The following is a 24,828-nucleotide window of genomic DNA, read 5'->3' on the forward strand; positions in this document are numbered from 1 at the left end:
CAGAGACTCTGCAGTGCAGGCAGGCCAGAGCATTTGATATGTACAGATTAGTTTGGCTAAAGTGCCAGTCTGGAAGAAGCATACAATATAAACTTAAGAAACAGATCACATGAAAATGAAGACAGATTTGAATAGGGACCCGAAAGTGGGAAATAAGGATGTCCCCAGATCATGTTTCTGAATATATATATATATATGAAGGTACTTGAAAATATACATAGTAAACAATTTGTAATAATCTATCAGTATAATACTGAATGTCCAGGAAAAGTAAAAATTATACACTTGAAAACATATGTAGAATGTTTACAAAATATCTCAATCCACATTACAGAGATAAAAATGCTCACTGAGCAGATTTTTCACTGTAAAATATTAACTCTGCAATAAATAAATATCCCTTTATGCAAAACAAAAGTAAAAAGAAACATTAGCAAGAGTCTAGCAAACTGATCAACAGACTTAGTAAGAACAACAAAAGGGCAAGCACCACGGATTAAGCTCATGTGTCTGCTGTTCACAAGCAACTTTGTGCTTGCTTCATATCCCTTTTTCTGAAAAAGTCTGCAAAACTGTGAAATTGATTAAGATCTATATCGTGGTTTTGAGCCAGTAAAAAGAGATAAAAGATAATTGCTTTTTTGTAGTAACTGAGCTGTCAGGAAGAAAAAGCACAAGTATCCATCTGGAAAAAAATGAAGCTACAACCAGGTGTTGGCTATGAACAACAGAGCTTTAGACCCTAATAACAGCTTGATTATATTAACATTACAAAAATCTGTTTGCATCTACAGATGACAGGGAAGCCCTGTAAAATTAAGTCTAGAGACATTTCAGATGTATTAGGTGTAAAAACTTTTATGTGTTATTGTTAGTCTGAAAAAATATTTTGCTGCAGCAGATTTTCAGGACTCCTTTCACTAACATTATTCATATTATGGATTTTATCTTCTTTGAGCCACTCATACAGCAGCAATCTGTTTAATCATGATTAAAAGAAACTTTTACATTAAACACTGCCAGTTTGTTTCAATGCCACATTAGGTAGAATTTGAATTAAGTAATTATGTAATAGCAATGATGCTTAGAAAAAAACCTTAAACAAACTACTTTTTGCTTATGTTACTTTATGTTAAACTACTTTAAGGATTTTTTGAAAGCATTAGAAATAACATCACAATGGACACCACTTAAACACAGAATGTCACAAATTGCCTAGGGCAGGAATCACCGTAATGAAATGCAAACACCTCTTTTTTTTTGGTAAAGAAAGCATGTCTTAACACTAGTATAGGCTTAAAACTGCCTGGTTTCAATACAATTTTTCCATTTCAAACAACCTACCTCAAAAACTACTAAAAGGCTATTCTGATGACATTCAGCCTTAGGTATAACCTACTAACAAACAGGAACAATAACTTGCAGAACAGGGTAAATTTAACTATGCCATTTTTCCATACAGAAACACTGATAACACTGTTGCAGCCACCTAGATTTAATTTTGAATCTGACAATTACCAAAATAATTTGCTGAATTCCAAGTGCAAAATCTGTTGCTCTTATGTTGCACACACCTAAGGGAACAGAGCTTGAGTATAACACAGTAACCGAATGAGCTTGATAATTCTGAGAATTAGGAAATGCATTTTTAATTTGTGGCCTTGGCTTACATGGCAACAGAATCACTGTGAAACAATGGAAATGGAAAGCTGCAGTGCTATTTTATGTTCACAATAGAGCCTATCCCTGGGGTCCAGAAATGGAAGGAGTACTGTCACATTTCCTCTAACTATAAATAAAATTACATAGTACTGCTGCGCATAGTTATATCTTGAGATGCTGCTGCATTTTCCTCATTAGCTGAAGTTTACAACTGTCTAATCTAAATAAAGTGTTGTTACATAGAGCTACAGTACATACATATTATATATACTACTAATAAAAGCAATATCCTTTGAATTTAGTACTTTTCCATTTATGAAATAAAAAATGCCTGGTGTGTTTATGACAATCCCATGTCTTCCTTTCCTTTTTAAAAACATATATACTTGCATATTTGTATCACTATCTGCTGCAACTTAATGTCAACTTTGTTACTCCTATGGATACATACAAGCATTCAAGTAAGCAGTTTCTATAAATCTGTGCAAGGAATTCTGTGAAAAAGGAAGCCACAGAAATAACTTGTTTTGGATACTGGAGAAAAAGATTAATAATCTCAGTTCAAAAAGAAGGAGTTCTGGGGTTTTTTTGAATATGATTTCAGTCAAGCGGTCAGAAAGCAGGCATCACACACCTTTCTCTCTTCACTGAAACTGTTTTACTGCAACACTACCCTGTAAGGGAAATACTCTGTATCTTTCATCAACATCTCTGATTCACTGTAGCTGAGATACATACAAAGAAGCATCTTGCCTGTTGCAAATATATGTATATATTTATATAGTGTGTGTGTGAAACATACGTGGGGAATTTTTTTGCTAGAAGACAATTAGGAACAGAAACAACCTCTATTTCTCTAAATTCCACTGCATTCCAGAGCAAAGCAATTAGCAAATTTACAGAATAACTTCTTTAAATATTGGATAAGATTTCAACATGCATAGTGTAAAGGATATTTCAAGAGAAGGAAAGTATAAGCTCAACACACTCCAAACAAACTTGAAGTCAGAAATGGCTCCAGTTGCTTACTTGGCTTTTAGGAAATGCTTCACATTTCCTCCATCAAGCGCTATTCCAGCTTGAAACACTGAGCAGCTTGGAAGCGCGGCTCAGAGCCGGTGCGCCAGCTCCTTGGCTTTATCACAGGGGCGAGCCCCGGTTTTAACACCTAAAATCCAGGCAGCGTTTGCTAAACCTTGTAGGGCAGAGGCCAAGGGGGGAATGTCTTCTGCAAACCGTGATCACAGTTTTAAAAAGAGTTTGGATAGTTGGGATTTCATGGAAATATCTCTCACGAGTACATCTTATTACATTTCTACTTGACAGCCCCGCTTGGCGGAAGCCTTCCTGCCCACAGTGACCACACATTTACAGCCGAGAAGCTGCTAGGAAAAGAAGCATGCCCTTACTTTCTCCTTGCGCCAGCTCTCCACGACCTCGGCGTCGGTGTGCCGGCTGTCGGCGGGGACCAGCCCCTGGGACCAGGCGGCCAGCTGCCCGCCGAGCCGCTGCACAGCCTCCTCCAGCCGCCCGGCCTGCGCCGCGAACTCCCGCTCCGACAGGGCCATCTGGCTCAGCAGGTCCCGCAGGCCGCCCTGGCTGCGGCGGGCGCTCTCCTCCCACTGCCGCCAGTCCGCCTGCAGCGCCTGCATCTCGGCCGCCAGCAGCTGGCACCCGCCGGCCGTGGTGCCGCGCTTCGCGGCGGGGGCCAGCGTCTCCACTCGGCACAGCCGGCCCGCGCCGGCCTGCCGGGACTCCACCAGCTCCTGCAGGGAGACATTGCCATGGTAACCCGGGGGCCGCCATCGCCACGGCTGCGAACGGGGGCCCGCCCGGGGGACGCGTCCCGTCTCCTCCCGTCCCGTCCCGTCCCGTCCCGCACCGAGCCGCGACTCTGGGAATCGCCGCCGGGGGCCGGGGGGAATAAAACCCAATAGAGGTGTGTGGGCCTTGCAGGGATTAAACGATTCTGAAACTGTCATAAGCTTTGGAGAGAAAGAATGCACGTGGTTTAGACGCTGAAAATAACGTTTTAGGCTGAGATTCGGAACATAACGACTTTGTTGTGATCTTTTCGCATAAGAAAGGCTGGTGTGTAGCTGCTAACAGCAGTCTTAAAAACGTAACTGCAGTTTACAGCCTGCCCGTGACCTGTGGTGCGCCAAAACTGATTGCACGTGGGTTTTTTCTGATTTTTTTTTTTCCAGAGCTGAATTTGTTCTACAGTGTCCTCTTTCCGTCTCACATATCTCATACAAGGGAATTTTGAGGCCTCTCAGCTTAAGAAACTGGAGAATATAAATACCATTCCAAACACTGCATGCTAGAGTGATGTTATTTCTTCTCTTGTTAGTCTTATGAGCTAGACACTGCTATCTCCTCCCCTTCCTGTTTAAAAGATCAGGAGTTTGAGCACAAAGGAGACTGAAAACTACCCAACAGTGTACAACAAATCTGTCATTTGATCTTGGGGATCCTGAATCTTCAAAGAGCATTCAAGTTCACTGGCCCACTCTCTCATGCTTAGGAGCAGAGTAAAATGTTATAAGTATCTGAAAGTAAACACTAGACACAAGCAAAACATGCGGTCTGCTTTAATGCTGCATTCAGGAATATGAAAACTGCTTAGGCACTCAAATATCGAAGAATAGATGCAGGCTACAGAGAATACACACAGAGAGGCAACCCATACATTTCTACTGTATTTGGGGAGGACAATCCTTGTGCTGTTTTACACGTTTCCATTTCATGCAGAACAGAAAAGGTTGCTCCTGACTTTGATTCAGACAATTCTGCTCATGGAGAAAGCATATTTGGGGATGAGGACAGAAGCGTTTTCATTAATCAGCTAAGCAACATTCTTCTGTGATGCCACTAGGCTTCAGCTCTGGTAAATTGTTTCCATGTGTGCTGTGACTAACAAATCTGATTATACTTTTACTCCATCTTTAATACGGGGAAGGGAGTGAAAAACAAAGCACAGCTTAGAAAGCTTGCTTTCAGATAACTGAAGATCCCACAAGTGTTTGACTCGGGCTTATTTTAGAGCATAGAGTCTGAACTAAAGAAGAAAACTAACTTATCTTACATTGATTTTGGCCAGCTTCTTCTGTATAGTTGGTGTATCTCCAGATGCATCTGACCAGCGGTGAAGCTCTTCCTTTGCAGATTGCAGCCAGTCTGTGAATTCATGCACAGCATCAAGGTAGAGCAAATGATCCTTCACAATATCTTCCACTTTCCTCATTTTCTCCTATCATTCAGATGGGGAAAAAAAAAAAGACCATTAAAGTACTTAAATACTATGCTGGCTTTAAGTATGCAAGGTTGGTTTGACTCTATAGTGTGCATACTGGATAGAGTACAGCTTGTAGCAGCAGAACACAGTGCTACACTGCACAAGGTTTGGGTCAGGTTGGTCTGGACAAGCATTTTCTGCTGGAGCATAGGCCATCTGAAGATGAACACAAAAGTTAACACAGTCAAATGTATTGTTTAATAGATATCAATGCTGCAGTTGTGCAACTCCAGCAGGCTTTTTCCCTGATACACTCTGGAGAGAGTCTTGGAGATCACTCCTGAGGACTCCCAGGAAGCAGCATTGCTACCAGAAACACAGCTCTTGTTTAGAATATTTATAAGCACCAAGTATTTACAAATGCTAAGCAGAATCATAGAGATGCCTCACAGGAAGGCCACAAAGGAGGAGTTCCAGTGGTCAGAAGTGCAAAAGGTTCTTATGGTAATGAGTCCCATTTTGACCATCAGATCAGGGGTGGCAGCTGTCCACAGCTACCTGCCCTGCAGTCCTGGAGGATGCTTTCCTTGACACAGACATACAACTGCTTCCTGGCTCTATCTTAGCTTTTTAATGTAAGCTTAAAGTGCATCAGTTTACCTTACTATGAAATGGTGAAGGAGTATAGTGGTCTAGATTTGCCTTTGGTCTGCCAGACTAGATTTGTCGCTATATTCTTGTGAGATAGCCCTAATGAATATTTATCAGAAGTAACCAAAAGTGAAGTGAGCTAATAAAATAGCTTTTTACTACTGCATAGATACTCTAATCTAGATTGAAGAGCCTTGAAAACAGTTTCGAATTAAACCACCTAAAAGTTAAACTCAGTTATTTTTAACTTTGATTAACTCAACATTCAACAGATGCTTTTAAAAACTAAGTTAGATTAATAAGTCCTACTGTTCCCTCTGAAAATAATTATCAGAATTTCTCAAAATCTATCAAAACTAGACAATGGATGGTTACTAGCTGAACAAAGATGATCTAAAGTAAATCCTCAAAGCTTTTATATCTTAATGCATTTGGTGGAACAACAGGGTAAGAAAATGTCCACATACACCCGACTGCAAACAAAATAGCCTTTCCAGGGAAGTAAAAGAGCCTCAGTAAAGAAAGCCATGCATCTCTGTTCACATTGCTCACACCAAAATGTAGCACCCGTAGAAAGGGAGAATGGAGGGAAATTGTTTCGCTGTCCTCATCTGGTTGGCAGAAGGTCTCAGTTAGCTCATAGGTTTTTCCTTAGAAACCAAACAGAATACATGTATAGCATATGCAGTGCTTAGTGACTTGAAACACCACAAAATATGGGCATTTATCTTTTTGACAATAGGATTTCTCTTTCTGACAATATGTCAGGGAAGCATTTTATTCTGTCTCTCAGGAAGGCATTTCATTCTTCCCCTTCTGGGTAAAAAAAAAAGTGCTAGGAATGAATGAAAAAGAGTTAGAGGAAAATAAATCTTTAAGAATATCAGAAATACTGCTGTATTTATGAAACTAGGAATAAAATATATGGCCTTCACTTTTCAAAAATAATAACCATAGAAATTTAAATTCCCAATACAGTTTTTGCATTCCATTGAATTTTACTAAACTGTATCCAATTTTTTACTAGACTTAACCATAATAGAGGCAAGATGATTCAAACACAGTCAATCCTTTAGTTACTAAAAAATTACAAAAATCAAATTTTTAGCTATATATACAAAGGTTTAAACATTTTATTTATTTGAAATGGAGATGTTTATCTTACCTTGGCCACAGTTGAGATGTCATTAAACTGTGTTTTTAGCTCTTCCTGAGCTGCATCTCCAAAAGAATCATCCCCTGTTTTTTCATATAGTTCCACGGCTTTGTCAATGAGTTGCTGTAAATCATCGGAGTGATCCTCTATCTCAGAAACAATAGCCTGGAAGTGGTCCAGCTGAGCAAACTTCTCCTTCAGACCAATCTGTGGTTCTAAAGGCTGTTCCACTTTGCGATCCAATTTCTCTAACCACTGTTCCAGCTGGTTCTTCCTTTCCAGATAGTCATTCCACTGGCTAATAACAGAATCTAGGCAGCTTATATTAAAAGAAACATACAAAGTGCAGATGAGAACTTCTGAACATTTGGAAAAAAAAAGAGTATGCTTATACCTTGTTACGCAGTCTGTAGCCATGCATAATATTTAGAATATGTTTTTTTCTGCATCTTGCTTTAGTTTTCTATAATAATTGACATCCTAGTTATTCTAGAATTCCTGTGGGTTTTGGGCTACTAGGTACAACCTAATGCAAGTGCTTCCCTATTTCAGGTTACATGAGTGATCTGTCTGTCTCAGACTAATTAAAAGCACATTTCAGTGTCTACACAGCAAAGTAAAATACTGAGCATTACTGGAGTTCTTTATGATCAGAGTAATAAAATATCCAGCAGCCTATGAAATTATTGTCAATTAGGAGATAATCAGCCAAGTTTTGAAAGAGCAAATCAATTATCTATAGTACCATTTAAAATTTATAACAAATTCTCCTGTCATATATTGCTCCTCCTACTAGATCACGGTATTTCTCTGGGATCTATGCTGAGGAATGTAATTCTCATTCCACTGGACTCAGTGATAGCCAAGCGTGTGGTAAGGATTTCACTCAAAATGCAAAGATCTAACTTAATCTAAACAGTATTTTATGACAAAAATTGGCTGAAATTTGAGTGACATATTGAAGACAGCTCATTATAATTTTCTACATGCGATTCGGTTACAATTTTGGAGTAACTAAGAAAGTGGCACCACTTTCAATTGTAAAAATCCAATTTATCCATACCATGGCTCCCACCACTGATATTTAGGATCCAGATATCCTAGCACTCAGATTATCTAAAATACAGATTTGTGACCTGTCTGATTTTTTAGTTTTCATTAGAGAACTAAGGAAGCAGGATCATGCAGAAGCTCACCAAGAGCCATTTCTATCCGGTAATGCCTGGGATGATAGAATAGAGGGTGCTTGTAAAACCTACAAATGACAGCAACAAGGAAGCAGCTGCAACTAGTTTGGATGATAAGATTTAAATGTCAGATGTTCTTAAAAGAAATTTTTAAAAGATAGAATTTTATGGTGAAAATAATGCTTACTTAGGAAGGAGAAATCAGATAGATCTACAAATACAAAATTGGGTGTAACTGCCTAGGTTTAGTACTGTGAAAAAGGATTTGAAGATAGAGGATAAAGTAAACAAAATTCAGCAAAATTATACTATTGAGAAGAAAGGAAAATCTCATTCTGGAGAGGATTAGGAAGGGAATGGAAAGTACTGATACACTATGCAGAATTAGTAAGGTCTCAAATACAGTAAGAGGGCAGCCCACTTGCAGTTATTATATTTTAAGAAAAGTGTAGACAAACTAGTGATAGTCTTCAATCTAGTGAATAAGAAACAAGGATGAAAGAGGTCCAGAAAGTATTAGTACAGAGAAACCTCACTCTGTCTAGAACAGAGAAGACAGAGGCCTTCAGATATATAAAACAGTCTCATATAGACAGTAAGAAAAAATTCCCATTTCCACTGAGGTTAAAACAAGATGAAATCAGCTTAATATGCAAGAAAGATTATTTGTAGTTGGTATTAGGATTTTGTTTTTTAATTTAAAAAACGTAATGAAAAAGAGAATTGAGAAACCTTCCTAGAGTTTTGTATGGAAGAGGTAGGCAAATATCGGCCCTTTCTGGATTTTTCTCTGTATGCATTTGTGTGATTTCTATTAATTTTTAAATTACTATCAAGTACCATCTCATAAGAAATTTGATTCATCTGATAGGGTCAACTCATCTTTTTTTTTTTAAAAGGATGTATTTTTCCCAGGCAATTTTGATTCTCTCTGACAATGTAAATTTCCCCTCACGTACCAGTAATGAATGAACGTACTTCTACGTGCAGTGAGGTACCACTCTCTGTGAGCAAAGATGGCAGCAAACCTGTGTTTTCCAAGTAGTCTTATCTTACCTTTGCCAGTTCACTGAGGTACTGATGATGTCATTCCATACATCCTTCAATGTCTCTAGCTCGGTTTGTATCACTTTTTGTCCTTCTTCATTGCTGCTTTTAAGTGCTTGTTCTCCTTTTCCAATGGCCATGTTCAGCTTAACTTCACCATCACCTTTGAGTAAGAGGATCTCCTGTGAGGCAAAATGAGTCAGAATATCAAATGTAACCTGACGAGAAATGAAAGCTGTCATTCTTTAAACAGTGGACACCATCTTCTCTGAACTCACTTATCCTTGATAGTCATACCAGTATGAATTTCTAGGCACCTCTTTTTGAAAGTGCCTGTACCTTACCATGTGCAGGTGACCCAGTAGATTTTCCCGCAGCTATACAGGTTTTTTACTGCATTGGTCATCCTAAAATATTGTTCACCTTGCAGCAGATAATGAGGAGGTCAAACACAGCACAATAAGACAGAATCACGCAGCTAGAAGAAATCTCAAGAAAGACCATGGCAGGATCTTCTACCTTGATGATCTTCCTAATACATGTTTATCTAACCTCTTCCTGAAGACCTCCTATGATGGACACACCACAGACTCTCTGTCAATTATTCCAAGGCTTCTCCTCTATTAGAAAGCTTTTTGGGACCTGAATATACATATTCCTAGTTCGTTATTCCTTACAAAATGTAATACCTAGCACCTATCTCCATTAAACTTCATCTTGTTTTTCATACTTCCCATCCCAATTTATCAAGATCACCTTAAATTCTTCTTCTTCATAACTATAAAAGAATAAAATATAAAAATATACCTTTTCCACTGATATGGCTCACGCCTAATATTAATCTTGACATGTAATCTCTAGTTTGATCCTTATTTACCTGAATTTGTGTCAGTCGTCTCTCCAGTGTGGCTTTGCTACCAAAAGTGCTCTGTGATGATGCCAGTTTATCTTGAACCTCTTTCACCCATGACCACATACTCTCTGATGCCTCCTCCAGAGTGAGATGCTCTTGGAGTGCAAGCTGACATGTTCGCAGCTTCTCCTTGACACTTTTGACCATGTTTTGATAATTGGTGAGATGCTGAGAAGCCAGACGCACTTCCCTCCCCGCACCATGGCCTTCTTCATTTAAAGTCTGTGCCATTTGGGACAACTGATCAAAAGATTCCCTGAAAAAAACAATGAGAGTGGAAATCAGTTTCAGAAAGCATAAATTATTATAGAAACTATCAGAAATTATTGGTTGCTGTTATAATCACCTACTTCACCAGTGATAGAGTTAAAAATGAAAAGAAAAAATAATCTAGGAGGGATTGAAAGCAAATATAAGCAGTGTGTATTGATTACTATCTTTTCTTCTGTGCAGTGCCATTTATGCAGATTTTGTAGCTCAGAATGATCATGCTGAAATCTTTGTGTTACACATTTAAATTAAAAGCTAACTTAATTTTCTTTTCAGCTGTCAAACTTTCCAGTTCTACATGAACTGCTACCTTTTTGCACCTGCTAAAGCTTCTAAGAAGTTTACAGTCTTTGACAGGTAGGAAGGCATGATGGAAAGGTCAGGCCATTTTTCCAGGATTAGACACTGACTCTGGGGTTCAGTAAAAGGGTTAGTAAAAGGGATTAAAACTGGGTTTATACAGCCTCAGCTCATCTCAATCTAGTTGATCACCCTTCCTGATATCTGGTGATTACAGGGAATTTGCCTCAGACCAAAATGTCTTGCATCAGTCTCAAGGGAATAGGGAGTGACAGGGTGTTTGTTTTTAGCATGCTGTGAGGCTTGAACAACTGACTACTATTTCTGTTCTATCTTCAGCAACCTGATAATAAAAAAAGCATTTGAAAAAACCACTGTGTACTCAAAACAGCGATTACTTCATCATCTATTGGCTAATTGTGAATTTTAGAAAGATTCTACAGCCAATGTGGATACTATTTGAGCTTTTATAAAGCCAGCTGAGTGTTGCAGGACAGAAGGAAAGAAAATTTTTAAATGCATATAATGATAAATGTAATTTTCACTATTGCTTGTAAAAGCAATATTTTCAAGATTTATTTTTTAAAATTATATTTTTCAGTTTCCATTTATTAATGAAGTATGATAAGCTTTTCTTAGTAAGAAATGTATCAACACCAAATATTGGAGTTTGTTGAAATTCCTTAAAACTGGAAGTATCTGGATTCACCCTCTATTCACAGACAGTTCAGTTTTACTGTTGCTTTAGCAGAGGAAAAAGTGAGAGTATTTTAGAAAATGTACTTTCAATATACCTTGAATTCAGCAACTCTTCCAGGAATTTTTCCACTTTTTGCACCTCCTTTTTCTTCTCAGAAATAAGCTGCTTGCTCTCTCCTAATGCTTCTGTGCTTATTCTTTCTTCCATGTCATGCATCCACAGGCCAAGTTTCTTGTACTGATCTTCAAAGCTATGGAACAGATACATACTCCCTTAAAAATACTTTTCAAATGCCGTAAAATTAGTAAGAAGTTAATATCCACAAGACTGGGTATCCATTTCATAAGTTGAGAATAAGAGTTGTACACAAAACATAATTCTGCAGTGACTACTAATCTAAAAATATTCAGCAACTCTCTAAAAATGTTCAGCAAAATCATGGGAACTACAAGCAGAACAGAAGCCTCCAAGATTTAAAGTGACAGTGCTTTTACTTATTACCAGATTCAATAAAACCAGACGAAAAGAAAGCTTTTTCCAAAATCTTATAATGATTCAGTCTAAGAATGAAAAATGGGTAAAAGTGAGCTTTTTGTCAGCACTGACACTTCGAACAGCTGAAGCATTGTGTTTTCAATTTCTCTAACAGAAGAGAACTGGAATCTTGAGTGCTCGAAACTCAGCAAAACAAGTTCTGGCTGTAAGTTTGAAAACATTTTCCTTTAATGAAGGCACACAATCTCATCCTGCTGTTTCACCCATTACTGCTACACTGTTTTCAATTAGCAAGAGTTTTGAATCTAGCTAGATCTGAAAATATTTTAACTCCCATAACTCCAGCCCTAAGCAGTAATTTAAGAGTGTTTTCTTATTAGCTCCTTAGTAATTATGTCCATCTGGAATGGGATAGAACAGGCACGTGCTGTATAAAAAGCAAACTATCTTCAAACTCCAATGCAGAAACTGAACACTTATCACACCTTTTCCTTCCAGGAAATGGCATTTAAATTACTGAAATCCCAACGGCTGATTTGGGGTTGCATAAGCTACAGAGAACTTCTGCATATATGACCCTGACCGTCCACTCTTTAACCAAATCGATACCCTTGGAGCAAGACCTCTTGCTTCATTTTCATCAGAGAACTTCAATTTCTCTTAAACATTTCCAAAGAAAAAAGCAAACAGGACTAGAGCAACTGGAAGTAATTTCATATATTGCCCCACAGTTCTGCAGCCAGACAATTTCATGCACTCCATTTGTGACTACTGGTATTACTTACTTTTCCAGGTGTGAGGCACAAGCTTCCAGGGCCTTCTTGTCATTCAGACACTGGTTGAGGAATTCCTGGAAGTTCTCCTTAGACTTTGCTATTTGCTCCTGAATATGGCTCACAACTGGTTTGGGTAAACAACCATACAAATTTTCTCCCTCCTTGCAGGCAGCATCTAATTTGTTCTGTCCCTCACTAACAGAATCCAGCACACCCTGTATAAGGAAAGAATTTAGTTTAAACATGCAAGATCTGATAACTAAAGATAAACAATACTTCTATGAGAAGTGGTCCGATTTCCCCAACAAGATGAGAACCATGTCTAGCTATGGAAACAATTCTGAGCAGATAGTTCATATAAAATTTTAATAAGTGGTGCTACAATTCACAGCACTCAATTTTTCTATTTGATCCCAAGGTAGTCATGGTTTTCTCTGGATAGTTTAATCATGTCCTGAAGACATTACACATTTCAAGAATTAGGGCTGTTTACAGTAGGTGTCTGCTATTTATGTTCTGTCTCACCGAAAGTATATACATATAAGCTTTGACATATCAGTGTTAATCTGAAGTGTTAAGTAACAGTGTAAAGAAAAATTGAAAAAGGAAGAGAAAGAAGGTAAAAAAGGAAAAAATATTAAAAATCAGAAACAAGAATGGTTTAGTTACATATAAACCTTCCAGAAATTAAATTCTGATCCCTCAGAAGTGTGAACACAGTTTTCACTGTATTCCTTCTACCGTACATATTGCTGCCTTGAACAATCCTTATATTAAATTTTTAAAAACAAAACCAATAAATATGTTAGTGTCTACAAATTATTTTAGAGATATAATTGGTTACCTATATTAAATTGCTAATTACTGGGGTTTTTTTTAATTTGTTCACTATACCTGCAAGTCATGTAGCTTTGCCTCTATGGTTTTGCTGTCCCCAGACCTGTCAGATGATTCTTTCACTGCAGCCTTCACACCAGAAAACCATTCCTGGAATTCTTGCACAGAATCTTATTTAATAAAAAAGTATAGAGAAGAGAATATTTTTGTGAGACACAGCATTATCCACAATACTATACAGCTGTTTTAAGCAACTCTTTTATCCTTCAGGAACAGTGTGTAAAAGCTAACAAGATAAGTCTCGTTGTCTTCAATAACTATGGGGAGTGAGATTAATTTCACAAAAAGGTAGATGTTTCCACTGTAAATATCCAAATTTGAATAGTCACACTAGGCTGCCCTTTGCAGTCAACAGGAACAGATGGGCCTATTCAATTTATGATATGTCCCAATTTTATGCTAGATATAATCTAGATTAATATCTTAATAATATCTTAATAAATAAGATTAAAAATTGCTTATTTTTCTCCACTGACTATCCAATGAGCCCAGAAAATACTTCATATGGGTACTTTTACACTATAAACACCTCCATCTCTTTATGACAAATAAACAAAGTGTACTTATACAAAAGAAGTGAAGACTAAGAGTGAAGAAAGGCGCCTTTTCATGCATATTACATGGTTACATTGTTACATGCCTACTACATTATATATGCAATGGTTAAAGTTCAGTTCTGTTTATGTCAAATGCTTTGTTTCACAGCCATTATCAGATGAACATTTGGTAACAGGACTTTTTGAAAGGCTCCATACAAAAAATAAAGTTGACATTGCAAGTGAAATCACTGGAGACTCTGGCAGACACCAGAATGATTCATGGCTGTGGGCTAACAAGCCTGAAGACTCACAGAGAAAATGTTTTTCCAAGGACTCTTGCAGTCTGGCCTGTGTTCTGGAACAGAGCAGATTCACAGCTTCAAACTTCTTTATCAATAAAGTGACAGTGCCACCAAGAGTTTCCAGCTCTACAGAATGGTATTTGCGACACAGGCTGTTGAGGTTCTCACGCATTGAGTCAATGCTGCTTTGCTGAAGCTGAAGGTCTTTTTGTGTTTCCTGAAAATAAAGTTATAACATAAGTACAGTACTTGTAAAGAAACAAAAGAACCCTCTTTTTCTCAAGCATTCTTCTCCTCCCATATGTTCTTTCCTCCAAGTCCCAGACACAATGATGGATCACCTTTCCCGAATTTTCCAAGTGAGATGAATCCTTGAAATTAAAGAGCCACCATAGAAATGTGAAAAATGTTGTTTCTCATGATTTATTACTCTATTAGAAATAAAGAAATTTCAAGGCATACTGAATAGCAATAGCTATTTTGAGCAAAGTCTGAAAGTACATGTGATATGCAATATGACACTAGTATTTGGTGGGATTTCTGAATGATAGGGACCTTATATCTGACTTAAAAGGAACATTTGTCTGAAAATTAAATGTGAATTGGCTACTCTATCAACAATAACATCTTCTCACTCAGAAAAATCTCTGTATGATTTGTCATGTTATGATGTGCATAACTGTATGCAATCAAGAAAGCCTAGGTTGCAGACAAAAAAATTGCTATATATGAGGACTAAGGAGGATGTCTGATGTAGAAGTTTGTGTTAAAATTGAGTTTGATTTAGTGTCTTTTAATGTGATGAGTTGTAAGTTCATAACTTATATTGCAAGGGAGTCAATGGACTTGCAAATATCCTGGAGTAACAACTAAGAAGTTCAATGTAACAAAACCACTTCTTGTCACAACGAAGTCCATATTATTCATTACAATCTTCTAAAAGATTTGTATAAAGTTGATAAATCAGAACTTTTGTTCATTGGTGGAACTACCTAAAAACTAGTGCTGTATTATTTGCTAATATCCTAGAAGCTGTGCAGGAGATATATATTTTTTTACTAAATGAAAATTAAAGTATAATGCTTAACAAAAGTTCTGATCAAAAAAACCCAAAGATCACTACATAAGAAAAAGCATATTAATTTTCTTCAGCACCAACCTTTACTTTGTTTAGAACTTCAGGATCCAGTTTACGTGCACAGCTTAACAGCATCTCTTCCACTTGTGTTAACCAGTCTGTCATCTGACCAATCAACTTCTGTAACTCCATCTTCTGAGTACTGAAATCTTTCAGTGTCTCTTTTGCTGTCTCTGACATTTCTTTGGCATGTTCCAACTTCTGCCTCAAATCTGATTCTATAAACTAAAAACAAAATGTTAGGTATTAAAGCATTTAATAAAAAAACTTTTATTATGGTAAATGCTTATTGGCAAAATGGAAGGTAGGAAAGTGGCACACAATGATAATTTTTCTCTTTTTACAGCTGTAACTTGAGATACTTACATAAATAAAAAATGTCAACCATTTAGGATTCAGTCTTAGATATACAGTAATCCAAAGAAGGGATACTGACTATAAAAAGCCAGACTGCAAACTGTCGAAGTTATTATTCAATTCTGAAAAATTAAACAGTTGATCTTTTTCCTTTACTAATTTATATACATATATACAGAACATGATGCAAATTCAACTAGCTGTATAAAAAAAAAGATCAACTGGTGAATTTTAAGAGCAGAGAGGCCTAAAGTACCTCAGTGTAAGGCAGGTGAAAACTGAAGACAGTACAAAAATAAGTTAGACTATTGCCCATTAACCTTTTCAAAGACAGCAGTATGTGAAATTATAGTTAGATGTTAGCTGTGCACATATTACTAATAAAAGTAAATCAAATCAGCCATAAAAAAGACACTATACATAAATCAGAATCACAGAATCATTAGGGGTGGAAGGGACCTCTGAAGATCATTTAATCCAACCCCCCTTGCCAAGGCAGGGTTACCTAGAGGAGGTGACACAGGGACTTCTCCATGTGGATTTTGAACGTGCCCAGAGAGGGAGACTCCACGACCTCCCTGGCCAGTCTGTTCCAGTGCTCTGCCATCCTCAGTGTAAAGAAATTCTTCCTTGTGTTGAGGTGGAACTTGTGCTTTTGTTTATGGCCATTGCTTCTCATCCTGTTGCTCGACACTGAAAAGAGTCTGGCACTATCCTCTTGGTACCTGCCTTTGAGATACTTACATGCACTGATGAGATCCCCTTGCGGTCTTCTCTTCTCTAGACTAAACAGGCCCAACTCCCACAGTTTCTCCTCATAAGAGAGATGCTCTAGACTCCAAATCATCTTTGTGACTATCCACTGGATGTGGATCTCCAGTATCTCTTTGTCTTTCATGTACTGAGGAGCCAAGAACTGGACACACAGCGCCAGATGTGGCCTCACTAGGGCTGAGTAGAGGGGGAGGATCCCATCCCTCAACCTGCTGGTCACACTCTTCACAACAAAGGGATACCCTTGGTTCTCCTGGACACAAGGGTACACTGCCAGCTCACAGTCAACCTGTCATTCACCAAGACTCCTAAATGAGCACTTACTGAACATTCTATTAAAGAATTGTTATGTTCTTAGTATATGAGCTGATCATACTGTAGTTTACTTATTCAGCGCTTAATGTAGACAAATAATTTGGATATTTATGTTTTCTATGGATATTTATTTTATTCATTTATGGTTTTTAGGCTTTATTTTCAAATTTGCATTTATATATCAGCAAAAATTATTTTATTGTAGGTACGATCTACTTTTTTTTAATTTATCATATTTAGTAGTTGGAAATAGGTGTGTGTTCATTAACATGTGTATTCTGCAAAATAATTTGCTCTCAGTTTCACTCTCTAAGTGGACAGATATGTATTATGAAACATATGATTAAACCTGAACTTGTCATGTAAAGTAAACAATTTGGGAGACAATAAACACTTCCATATTACTTGCACATCTTTATACTATAGAGTTCTTGACCATATCTAATTAATAATTTAGGCTTATGTGTGTGGTCACAGCAAAATGTGGACAAGGCTTCAGTGTTATATTACGTTCCACTAATATCTGATATGTCCAAGATATTTCCCTGCCCACTGAAATTGCAGAAGTCAGCTTATCTTTTAAAATTTATGACATAAAAAGTTTATAATTTAAAATACCAATTTCTGTTGGAAATCAAACATACTTTGGTTTTATAACTTCCCTAGAACATAAAAAGTAAGTACCTAGCCAAAAGTTCAAAAGCTCATCTTCGTGTTTGTTACTTTTAGCCCCCTCTTGTAAGAGCTAGTTCAGGGCACTAATTCCAGTCCACTAAAAAATGCCTTTGAGTTAACAAAGCAAATGAACATATTTTACTGCATTTTAATTTTTTCAAGCAAGCAAACTGTGTATGTACTCACATATGACGTGGCTTAATGTTGTGAAGTGTAGAGAATATAATCTGTCTGTCTCATATGTATATATGTAATATAAACATTATAAACTGTGTCTTCTATTTCAATTTGTTAAAAAATACTTCTACAACTCTAATGTTCAATACTTTACAGCATATTTTTTTATACAAAAAGCCCAAAGTTACCTAAAGAAATATGAACAAAGAATAGTTATGCTACAAATAAATAATGCTGGATCTGTCACCTTGAAAGAAAAAGGCAGTGTAGGAGAAACAGTAATTTCAGGAGGAATGTCATCTCAGTTATTTGAGCACAATGTGTGATTACCAATATCTTTATTTTACCTGGAGATCTGCAGGAGGTTCTTCACTGTGGGTCAGTTCTTTGAGTTCTGAAATTTTGGAAATAAGTTGCTCCAACTTCAGTTCTTTATCCTTGACTTCAGACTGTAAAAGAGATGTGGTCAAACTTTCATACCAAAATACAATAAGCTTTCAGACTTTCAGAAGGATGCTCCATCAATTTCAAAAATGAAAGAAAATGTAAATAAAGTTTAGCAATCAGGGGAAAAACACTGTTGTTCAATTAGTTTTCTGCTCTAAAAATCTCCCATCTCTTTTCCTGTACTAGACTCAGTTCAGAGAAATTTTCCCTTCCTTTAAAAGAACCACACACATTATTAGCATTTAAAATGCCCTAACAGATTTAATTTGTTAAAACTGGCAAAATAAAGATGGGAATGTTATTGTTTATTTGACTGAAAAAATCTTCTGGAGTTGTTAGATTCCACTTAATGACATGCAGAGTATATTACTCGTGGTCTCTGATTTTTATTACAAGTGAGCTCTTGGAAAAAAATTAGACACAGAAATAGATTTTAATATCAAAAGAAAATTTAAAAATGCACTGAAATATCTGGACCATGTATTTACTGTATTTGTAGATCCAAGTTATAAAGAAATATTCAACTTATTAAAAAATAGTAGCAAAGCAAAGAGAATACTATAATTTGTAGTTCTGAAGTATCAGGTAAGCAATTGGTGTGTCTAGCCTATTACCCAAATTTGCTTTTCTAAAAAATTCAAGCAGATCACTCCAATTAAAAGATTGGACAGTGGATTTCAGGACTAAATTGCTGCATTTAACATCTGCCCTGAATGGCAGAAGTTCATATGGCCTCATAAGGACACTCAGAGGGTATTTTGGGTTAGGGAGGATATAATATTATCAAGAAAGTGGACGGTGAATTTGGCCATATAAAAAGTACACTGATTGTTTCTGTCCATGCTCATCTATTTCTGATTGCTGAAAGGGCAGAACCTGTCACTGAACTGCCTTTCCTCTTGCCTTTGCAAAGCAAAGTGCAAAGAAAGTATTATGGATCACGCATTCTGTGACTGCAAATGTACACACAGTGCTCACACCTCCTGCTATTCTGGCCCTCCTGCAAATCAGGTACACCTGTTGTTTGGGTACTGTCTGCTTTTACTCCCAATCAGTTTTAACAGCAATGAATTTAGGTGGTCTGATTGCTACATAATTATAAAGGCATTAGATAAAGCTTGTCCTGAGGAAAATACTAATTTATTAACATTTTATATTATATCATACTAATTGAATGTGTTCACTGTGCATCTTTTTAAGAACATCATTTATTTCAAATGAAGTAGAATATGGCTCATTCTATGGTTGATTTGATTTACATTTTAAGCCAATAGAGTCAGAATGCATCCTGAACACTGGCTAGATTTCTAAAACAGTTTAACACTATCCAGAAAAAAAGTCATCATCTAACTGAAATTGTTAGAACCTGACATTAAAATTTGCCTTCTAGCACACCTTTTTTTATTGTCTGGAAAATCTACTTTCTTAGATAAGATTTTAGAAACTATTATTTTTTTATTAAATTCAGCTGAAGTTGTCTAAAATTTCCATTAGTTTCTACTGGAACAGAGTTCAGTCTAGAACCAAATATAACTCCTAGAACCAAAATAACTATGGAGTTTAGATTTAGTAAGATGTGCCATTCTTGTTTCTGTCAGAAGCAAACACCTTCAAAACAAAGGACTGGAATGCCCTCAGCTGGCTGTTGGGTTAGTGGTACCACCACTTGAACAGAGAACACAATGGTCTACAACAGCACAGTCTTCTCTATGTGCCTGACATCGAGATTTTGGTCCAGAACATTTTTATCACTGATTTAGGGATAAGAACCTGGAAGTCTTTCAGGAGGACCTCCATTCTCTGACTGTTACTGAAGTTGTTGATGCCTTCATTCAGTTGAGAAATGTACTTATTAGACCATCCATCTAATTCATCTCCAGTTTTCAGGATGTCATCCCATAGGGACATGCTTATACTGAGTCGGTCGATGTTATCTTCAATTCTTTCCGACACCTTTTAGGAGAGAAGAATATATCAGTACCATTCACAAACTAATTTTAGATTTCTTGACTTTGCAGCCAATTATAAGACAAGTGCATCATAAATAATTAGTAAGCCAGGGTGAAATAATTTTCTTAGATTTAGTTCTAAGTTTTGTATTCTAATTTCAACTTATTTACCCAGATCATAAAATTAACAAAAAACATACCTGTTTCTAAATATTTGTATATTTTTACTGGGAGAGAGTTTTATATTCAAATAAACTTTATATTTTAAAAAACCCCTACATTTATCTTTCTTATGTAGTGTAGGAATTTGCTAATAAAGCAGTATAAATATGAAAATATAAAATATTACTAATAAATTCTTTACTGTAAGGGTGGTGAGACACTGCAACAGGTTGTCCAGAACCAGCTGCAGATGACCCATCCCTAGAAATGTTCAAGGTCAGGTTGGATAGGGCTTTGAGCAATCTGGTCTAGTGGAAGGTGTCCCTGCCCATGGCAAGGGAGCTGGAACTAGTTGATCTTTAAGGTCCCTTCCAACCCAAACCAATCTGTGATTCTATGACTAGCTTTTATATTATGTTTCTCTGCTATAATATTTTCTTTCTCAATGTATTCATATCTTTTATGGTGTAGCTTAATGTAATTTATTGCCTAATTTATTTAGTTCAATTTACTTTAATAAAGTAATGCTGGTATACATTAGGTGTGAATCCAACCCAAATTTAATCTCAGAACTATGCACTGAGCAAATTTATACTAGTAACATTCATACATTTTTATAAGACATCATTTAAAATATATCAAATGGATGTCACAACTTTTTGTGTACAGTGGATGCCAAATCCCTGTGATTAAACCTTTGAGATATACTTAAAAGTGAATTTTCCTAAACAATTGCACTCTAAGGTCCTAAGAAAATACAAATATTGTAACCTTAGCCAAACATAAAAACCATATGGAGCATATAAACATCAGATTCTTACATCTAGCCATTTGTCCACCATAGAGTTCATATCTGTTTTTACCGCAGTGGAGTCGCAGTTATGCACTCTTTTCAATTCTGCTAACAAATGTTTCCCTTTATTAGTGAAAGTATCCAGGTCTTTTTGTTTATCACTCAGATCATTCTTGGCAGCTTCATGCTGTGGACATAAATATTTGCTTGTTTAATGAAGCCATGAAGAAAGAAAAATCCAGTTCTCCAGATACTCATCCCTAGCCCTGTGTTATGAATTTGACAATTCTCATTCAGCAAACCATTTAACTGTTCCACAAAAGACGGAGCAACTGACATGGTCTTCTCATGAGCATAATCATATAGTTTAATTTTTTTTTATAAATAAAGTCTTCATCATTGACTAACCACTTCTGGAATTACAGCAGGGTAAACAGAGGGTGTTGCAAATTAAATTTAGAATTAGAAAATTCTAGACATTCTAGAGAACACTAGCTATCCTGGAATCTTTAGATTCCAGATATTCTAGAACCAGATATTACTAGATATTCTGGAAAATGAAAGTACAGATGTGCTCAGAAAGGAATTAGACAAAATCTTCAGGACTACTAAATTTGCATTCCTAGGCACAGGGAAATCTGTAAAACACTGTCACTGAAAAGAAATATTTATTGCATTCCAACTCCTTCAGACCACTGTTGTAGCATGGAATTCTCTGCAGCCCAAGTCTCAAAGGAGAGGAATCATGTGGAAGTTACATGAATTTCTTTGTTAGACTGATGAGCTCTCTTCTGGCTTTCTGTTCTACTTAAGATGTCTATTAGAAAGAGGCCATAAATATGCACAGTTTAGAATGAGGTTTGTACCGATCTGACCGAAAGATTTTTAAACAAGAGCTCAATAGGCTTCCAAATGAAATTTCCCTCCAAAAGAACAGAAATAATTCAACTCATAACTCTTTATCCTGACAGGCTGTTGAACATCAGAATTTAGAATTTTTGAAATATGATCCAGTGAAATGAATGGAATGTAGGGATCCAAATTCCTTATCTCTGCTCAATGGCCAGTACCCCATGGAATAAGTCCTCTGAGGGAAAGAGACACATAAAAATTGCACACATCTGAAATGTGTGCAATTCATGTTCTTTTGTGGCCTTTTATCTATTTCAAAAATTACCCAATATGGAAAAACATTAAAATATGTTGAGTGGAATTATCCTTTCATAGTCAATATAAAGAGCTTTCCATAATTTTCCACTTACGTTTTCCATATAAATTACCATTTTGCACTTACAGGTGTTAAAATCAAAAGCAGCAACAATGAAAATACACAGGAATGGATCTCACCAAAATGCTGAAAGGACTATATTCTTTCCTCACCAGAATCAGTAAAATTTAAACACTGACAAATGTCAGTGTGACAAGATTTGACAGTAAATTCAAGGAACTTTAAACACAAGTCAAGGGCACCTTTCAAACAAAACAAAAAAATCCATCTGATTCAAAAATCATTTATATCCTTCAAAGGAAAATATATGTAATTACCTTTGATAATGTTCGCCTGACATCTTCATGATCCTTCCAAATGGATTTGATCACAGAAGCACTGTTAGCACTCTCTATGACTTTCATTACTGTTGACTTCAAGCTCTGATATTCCTTCATCAGATCAATAAGAATGCAGGACTGCTCCTTTCTGTAATGCGAAAAGGCTGTGTTAGTACCACTTGTTATCATGTTTCTAAAGGATAGAGAACATGACAGCAATTCACACAGGAAAACAAGGATGCAGTGCTAAACATGATTTGGGCAGCCAAGGAACTCCTAATATTTTGGTTTTACAAATCACTGTGGATCTTTAAATCACAAAACATCTCACTGAAGAGACAGTAAGTGAATCACATCTCATATATATCAGATATCAAAGCAACTGATTTCAGCAAAAAAAAAGACTGAAACTGGAATTCAAACTTCTCAGTTCTTAAGTTAAGCATCTTTTTGATTGGAAAGCATATTAAAATGATGCTCATTTTCTGAAAACTTGTTTAATACGGAGTGTTTTTTTTAGTTAAAAAGAAGCAAAAATAAAGACTAAAGCACGCAAGTAAAATCTGCCTATTTTTTCCTTCAATTGTCACATGTATGCTTTTGGGACTAAAACATTACATTGAACTTACCTGTCATTCTACTGAGAACGGATTAACTGTCTGCTTAAGTACCGGCCTAATGGTTTTTTTTCCATTCCCTCTCCAGAAAAGCCTATTTATGCTCAAGCAATGGACAGAAAAAAAAAAAAACTATTCAATCCACTCCTGGTGTTTATACCGAAGAGAGAGAAGGAAGACTAACACTTTGAATATGTTTAGTTGTAGAACAGTGTCAGTGAAAGGAATTCAGGAAACATGACATTGACAAAAAAGAGGAGTAATAGTTTTAGGAGCTGACTCTTCTATGAACGCTCCAAAGAGCTCTCCAAAATAAGCAGATTCAGGAGGGTCTAAAATTTTGTCTATATGAGAGAGAAAACACTTTCTTTAAAGATGATCAGGAGGCAGTTAAGACAAAGAAAATGGTATGATAAAACCTTCTTCAGTTTTTTTATCTCCTTTTTATCAACTTTCATTGATAAAACTGATCATCTGATCATGTATCATGTATAATCAGTGTAACTGATTATATACGAATGATTATTATGAGCCTGGTCTCTTGGGCAGACAGAAAGACTTCAATCTAAAAATTATTTAGGACCACTGAATATAGAATTGCCAGAAACATATATCCAATAGAGAATGAAAATATGTGCTAGAGGGAGAATATGTGCCAGCTAGAGTGATAATCAAATCTCAGAGGAGATTTTTTTATCTTTCAGAAGAATAAAAAAATAACAGGCAATAACATGTATGCGTATCTGCAAGTCCTGTACTGAGAACCTATTTATGGCTTTATTAATACTTTGAGTACAGCTGGTACAAATATTCTTCTTTACAATGTGTTTTTATCTACAAACCTTGGTTTTATTGTGACTAATATAGCAAGAACATATGACACGTAATAACTGTGTCTCTTCCACCATCCTCTCTTTTGGCATCTTAAGCTAAAGATTTACTTACTTTTCCTGTATAACTTTCTTGGTATCCTTCCACAGAGATTCTAAGCAATTTATCTCTTTGTCAGTCTCAGGAGCAAGTGTGATATCTTTTTGGGTTATTTGTTTTGCTTTGCCCATGAGCCACTGGAGTTCGTGCTGGTGAGAATTCAGTTCTTCATCTAACTGGTTAAAGATCCTTAATCTGCAAATTAAAAAGCAGGTTTCAAATTTATTCATCTTTACTTTTTTTGCGAGAAAGAAGGAAGAAGAAAGAGTGAAACAGTTGTTGTTAGAGTTACTGTGCATAAAGCTCCCTTTTTCTAACATTTTCTACAGTATCTTCAAAAAACAAAGTGTTGTCTGAGTTTTTTTCTGCTACCAGGGGGCTCAGAATACGATTTTTCTGATACATATTCAACTATACAATCACAAGATATGTACATGTACCTTCACCTCACACAGTCACTTGGAAATATACTCAGATATTTAGATTAATACTTTATTATAATAAGTGTTTGCAATTCTTTCATCACAGTCTTCAGTTCTGTAAGAGTAGAGATAGTCATGTGTATGTGGGATTTCTAATAGCTGTTTAGACCTTAGATTCATTCAGACAAAATATATTTTTCAGACACAGACTTTCATTAGTGTTCTTCCAATATAAAATATTAGGACTTCCTAAATGTTTTGTGCATGTTCTCCCTCCATCCAAACAGCTCCCTTACTCACAAATTTTTATTAAGTAGATACATATGTCTGGAGTACCCAAGCAGAAAACACACATATGCCTCCAACGCATCATGAAAGGTTTAGAGACTGC

General features: G+C 36.4%; 1 protein-coding gene across 16 annotated transcripts in view; it reads right to left on the bottom strand.

The window, feature by feature from the left end:
- The window catches only part of SYNE1 (spectrin repeat containing nuclear envelope protein 1), a 298,629-nt gene that overhangs the window by 160,905 nt on the left and 112,896 nt on the right, over nt 1–24,828 (bottom strand). For all 16 annotated transcript variants that reach the window (XM_032684535.1, XM_032684534.1, XM_032684533.1 and 13 more), the window contains 15 exons: nt 24,031–24,210; nt 22,466–22,616; nt 20,949–21,107; nt 19,787–19,969; nt 17,917–18,018; nt 15,293–15,496; nt 14,143–14,350; nt 13,290–13,402; nt 12,405–12,610; nt 11,219–11,374; nt 9,819–10,110; nt 8,951–9,123; nt 6,717–7,026; nt 4,751–4,915; nt 3,072–3,428 (listed from right to left, as the gene is read on the bottom strand). In XM_032684535.1, coding sequence (XP_032540426.1) covers nt 3,072–3,428; nt 4,751–4,915; nt 6,717–7,026; nt 8,951–9,123; nt 9,819–10,110; nt 11,219–11,374; nt 12,405–12,610; nt 13,290–13,402; nt 14,143–14,350; nt 15,293–15,496; nt 17,917–18,018; nt 19,787–19,969; nt 20,949–21,107; nt 22,466–22,616; nt 24,031–24,210 — 2,959 coding nt within the window. The remainder of the gene's footprint in view (nt 1–3,071; nt 3,429–4,750; nt 4,916–6,716; nt 7,027–8,950; nt 9,124–9,818; nt 10,111–11,218; nt 11,375–12,404; nt 12,611–13,289; nt 13,403–14,142; nt 14,351–15,292; nt 15,497–17,916; nt 18,019–19,786; nt 19,970–20,948; nt 21,108–22,465; nt 22,617–24,030; nt 24,211–24,828) is intronic.

The sequence above is a fragment of the Chiroxiphia lanceolata genome, chromosome 3 (genome assembly GCF_009829145.1).
Source record: "Chiroxiphia lanceolata isolate bChiLan1 chromosome 3, bChiLan1.pri, whole genome shotgun sequence".
In the NCBI taxonomy this organism is placed as follows: Eukaryota; Metazoa; Chordata; class Aves; order Passeriformes; family Pipridae; genus Chiroxiphia; species Chiroxiphia lanceolata.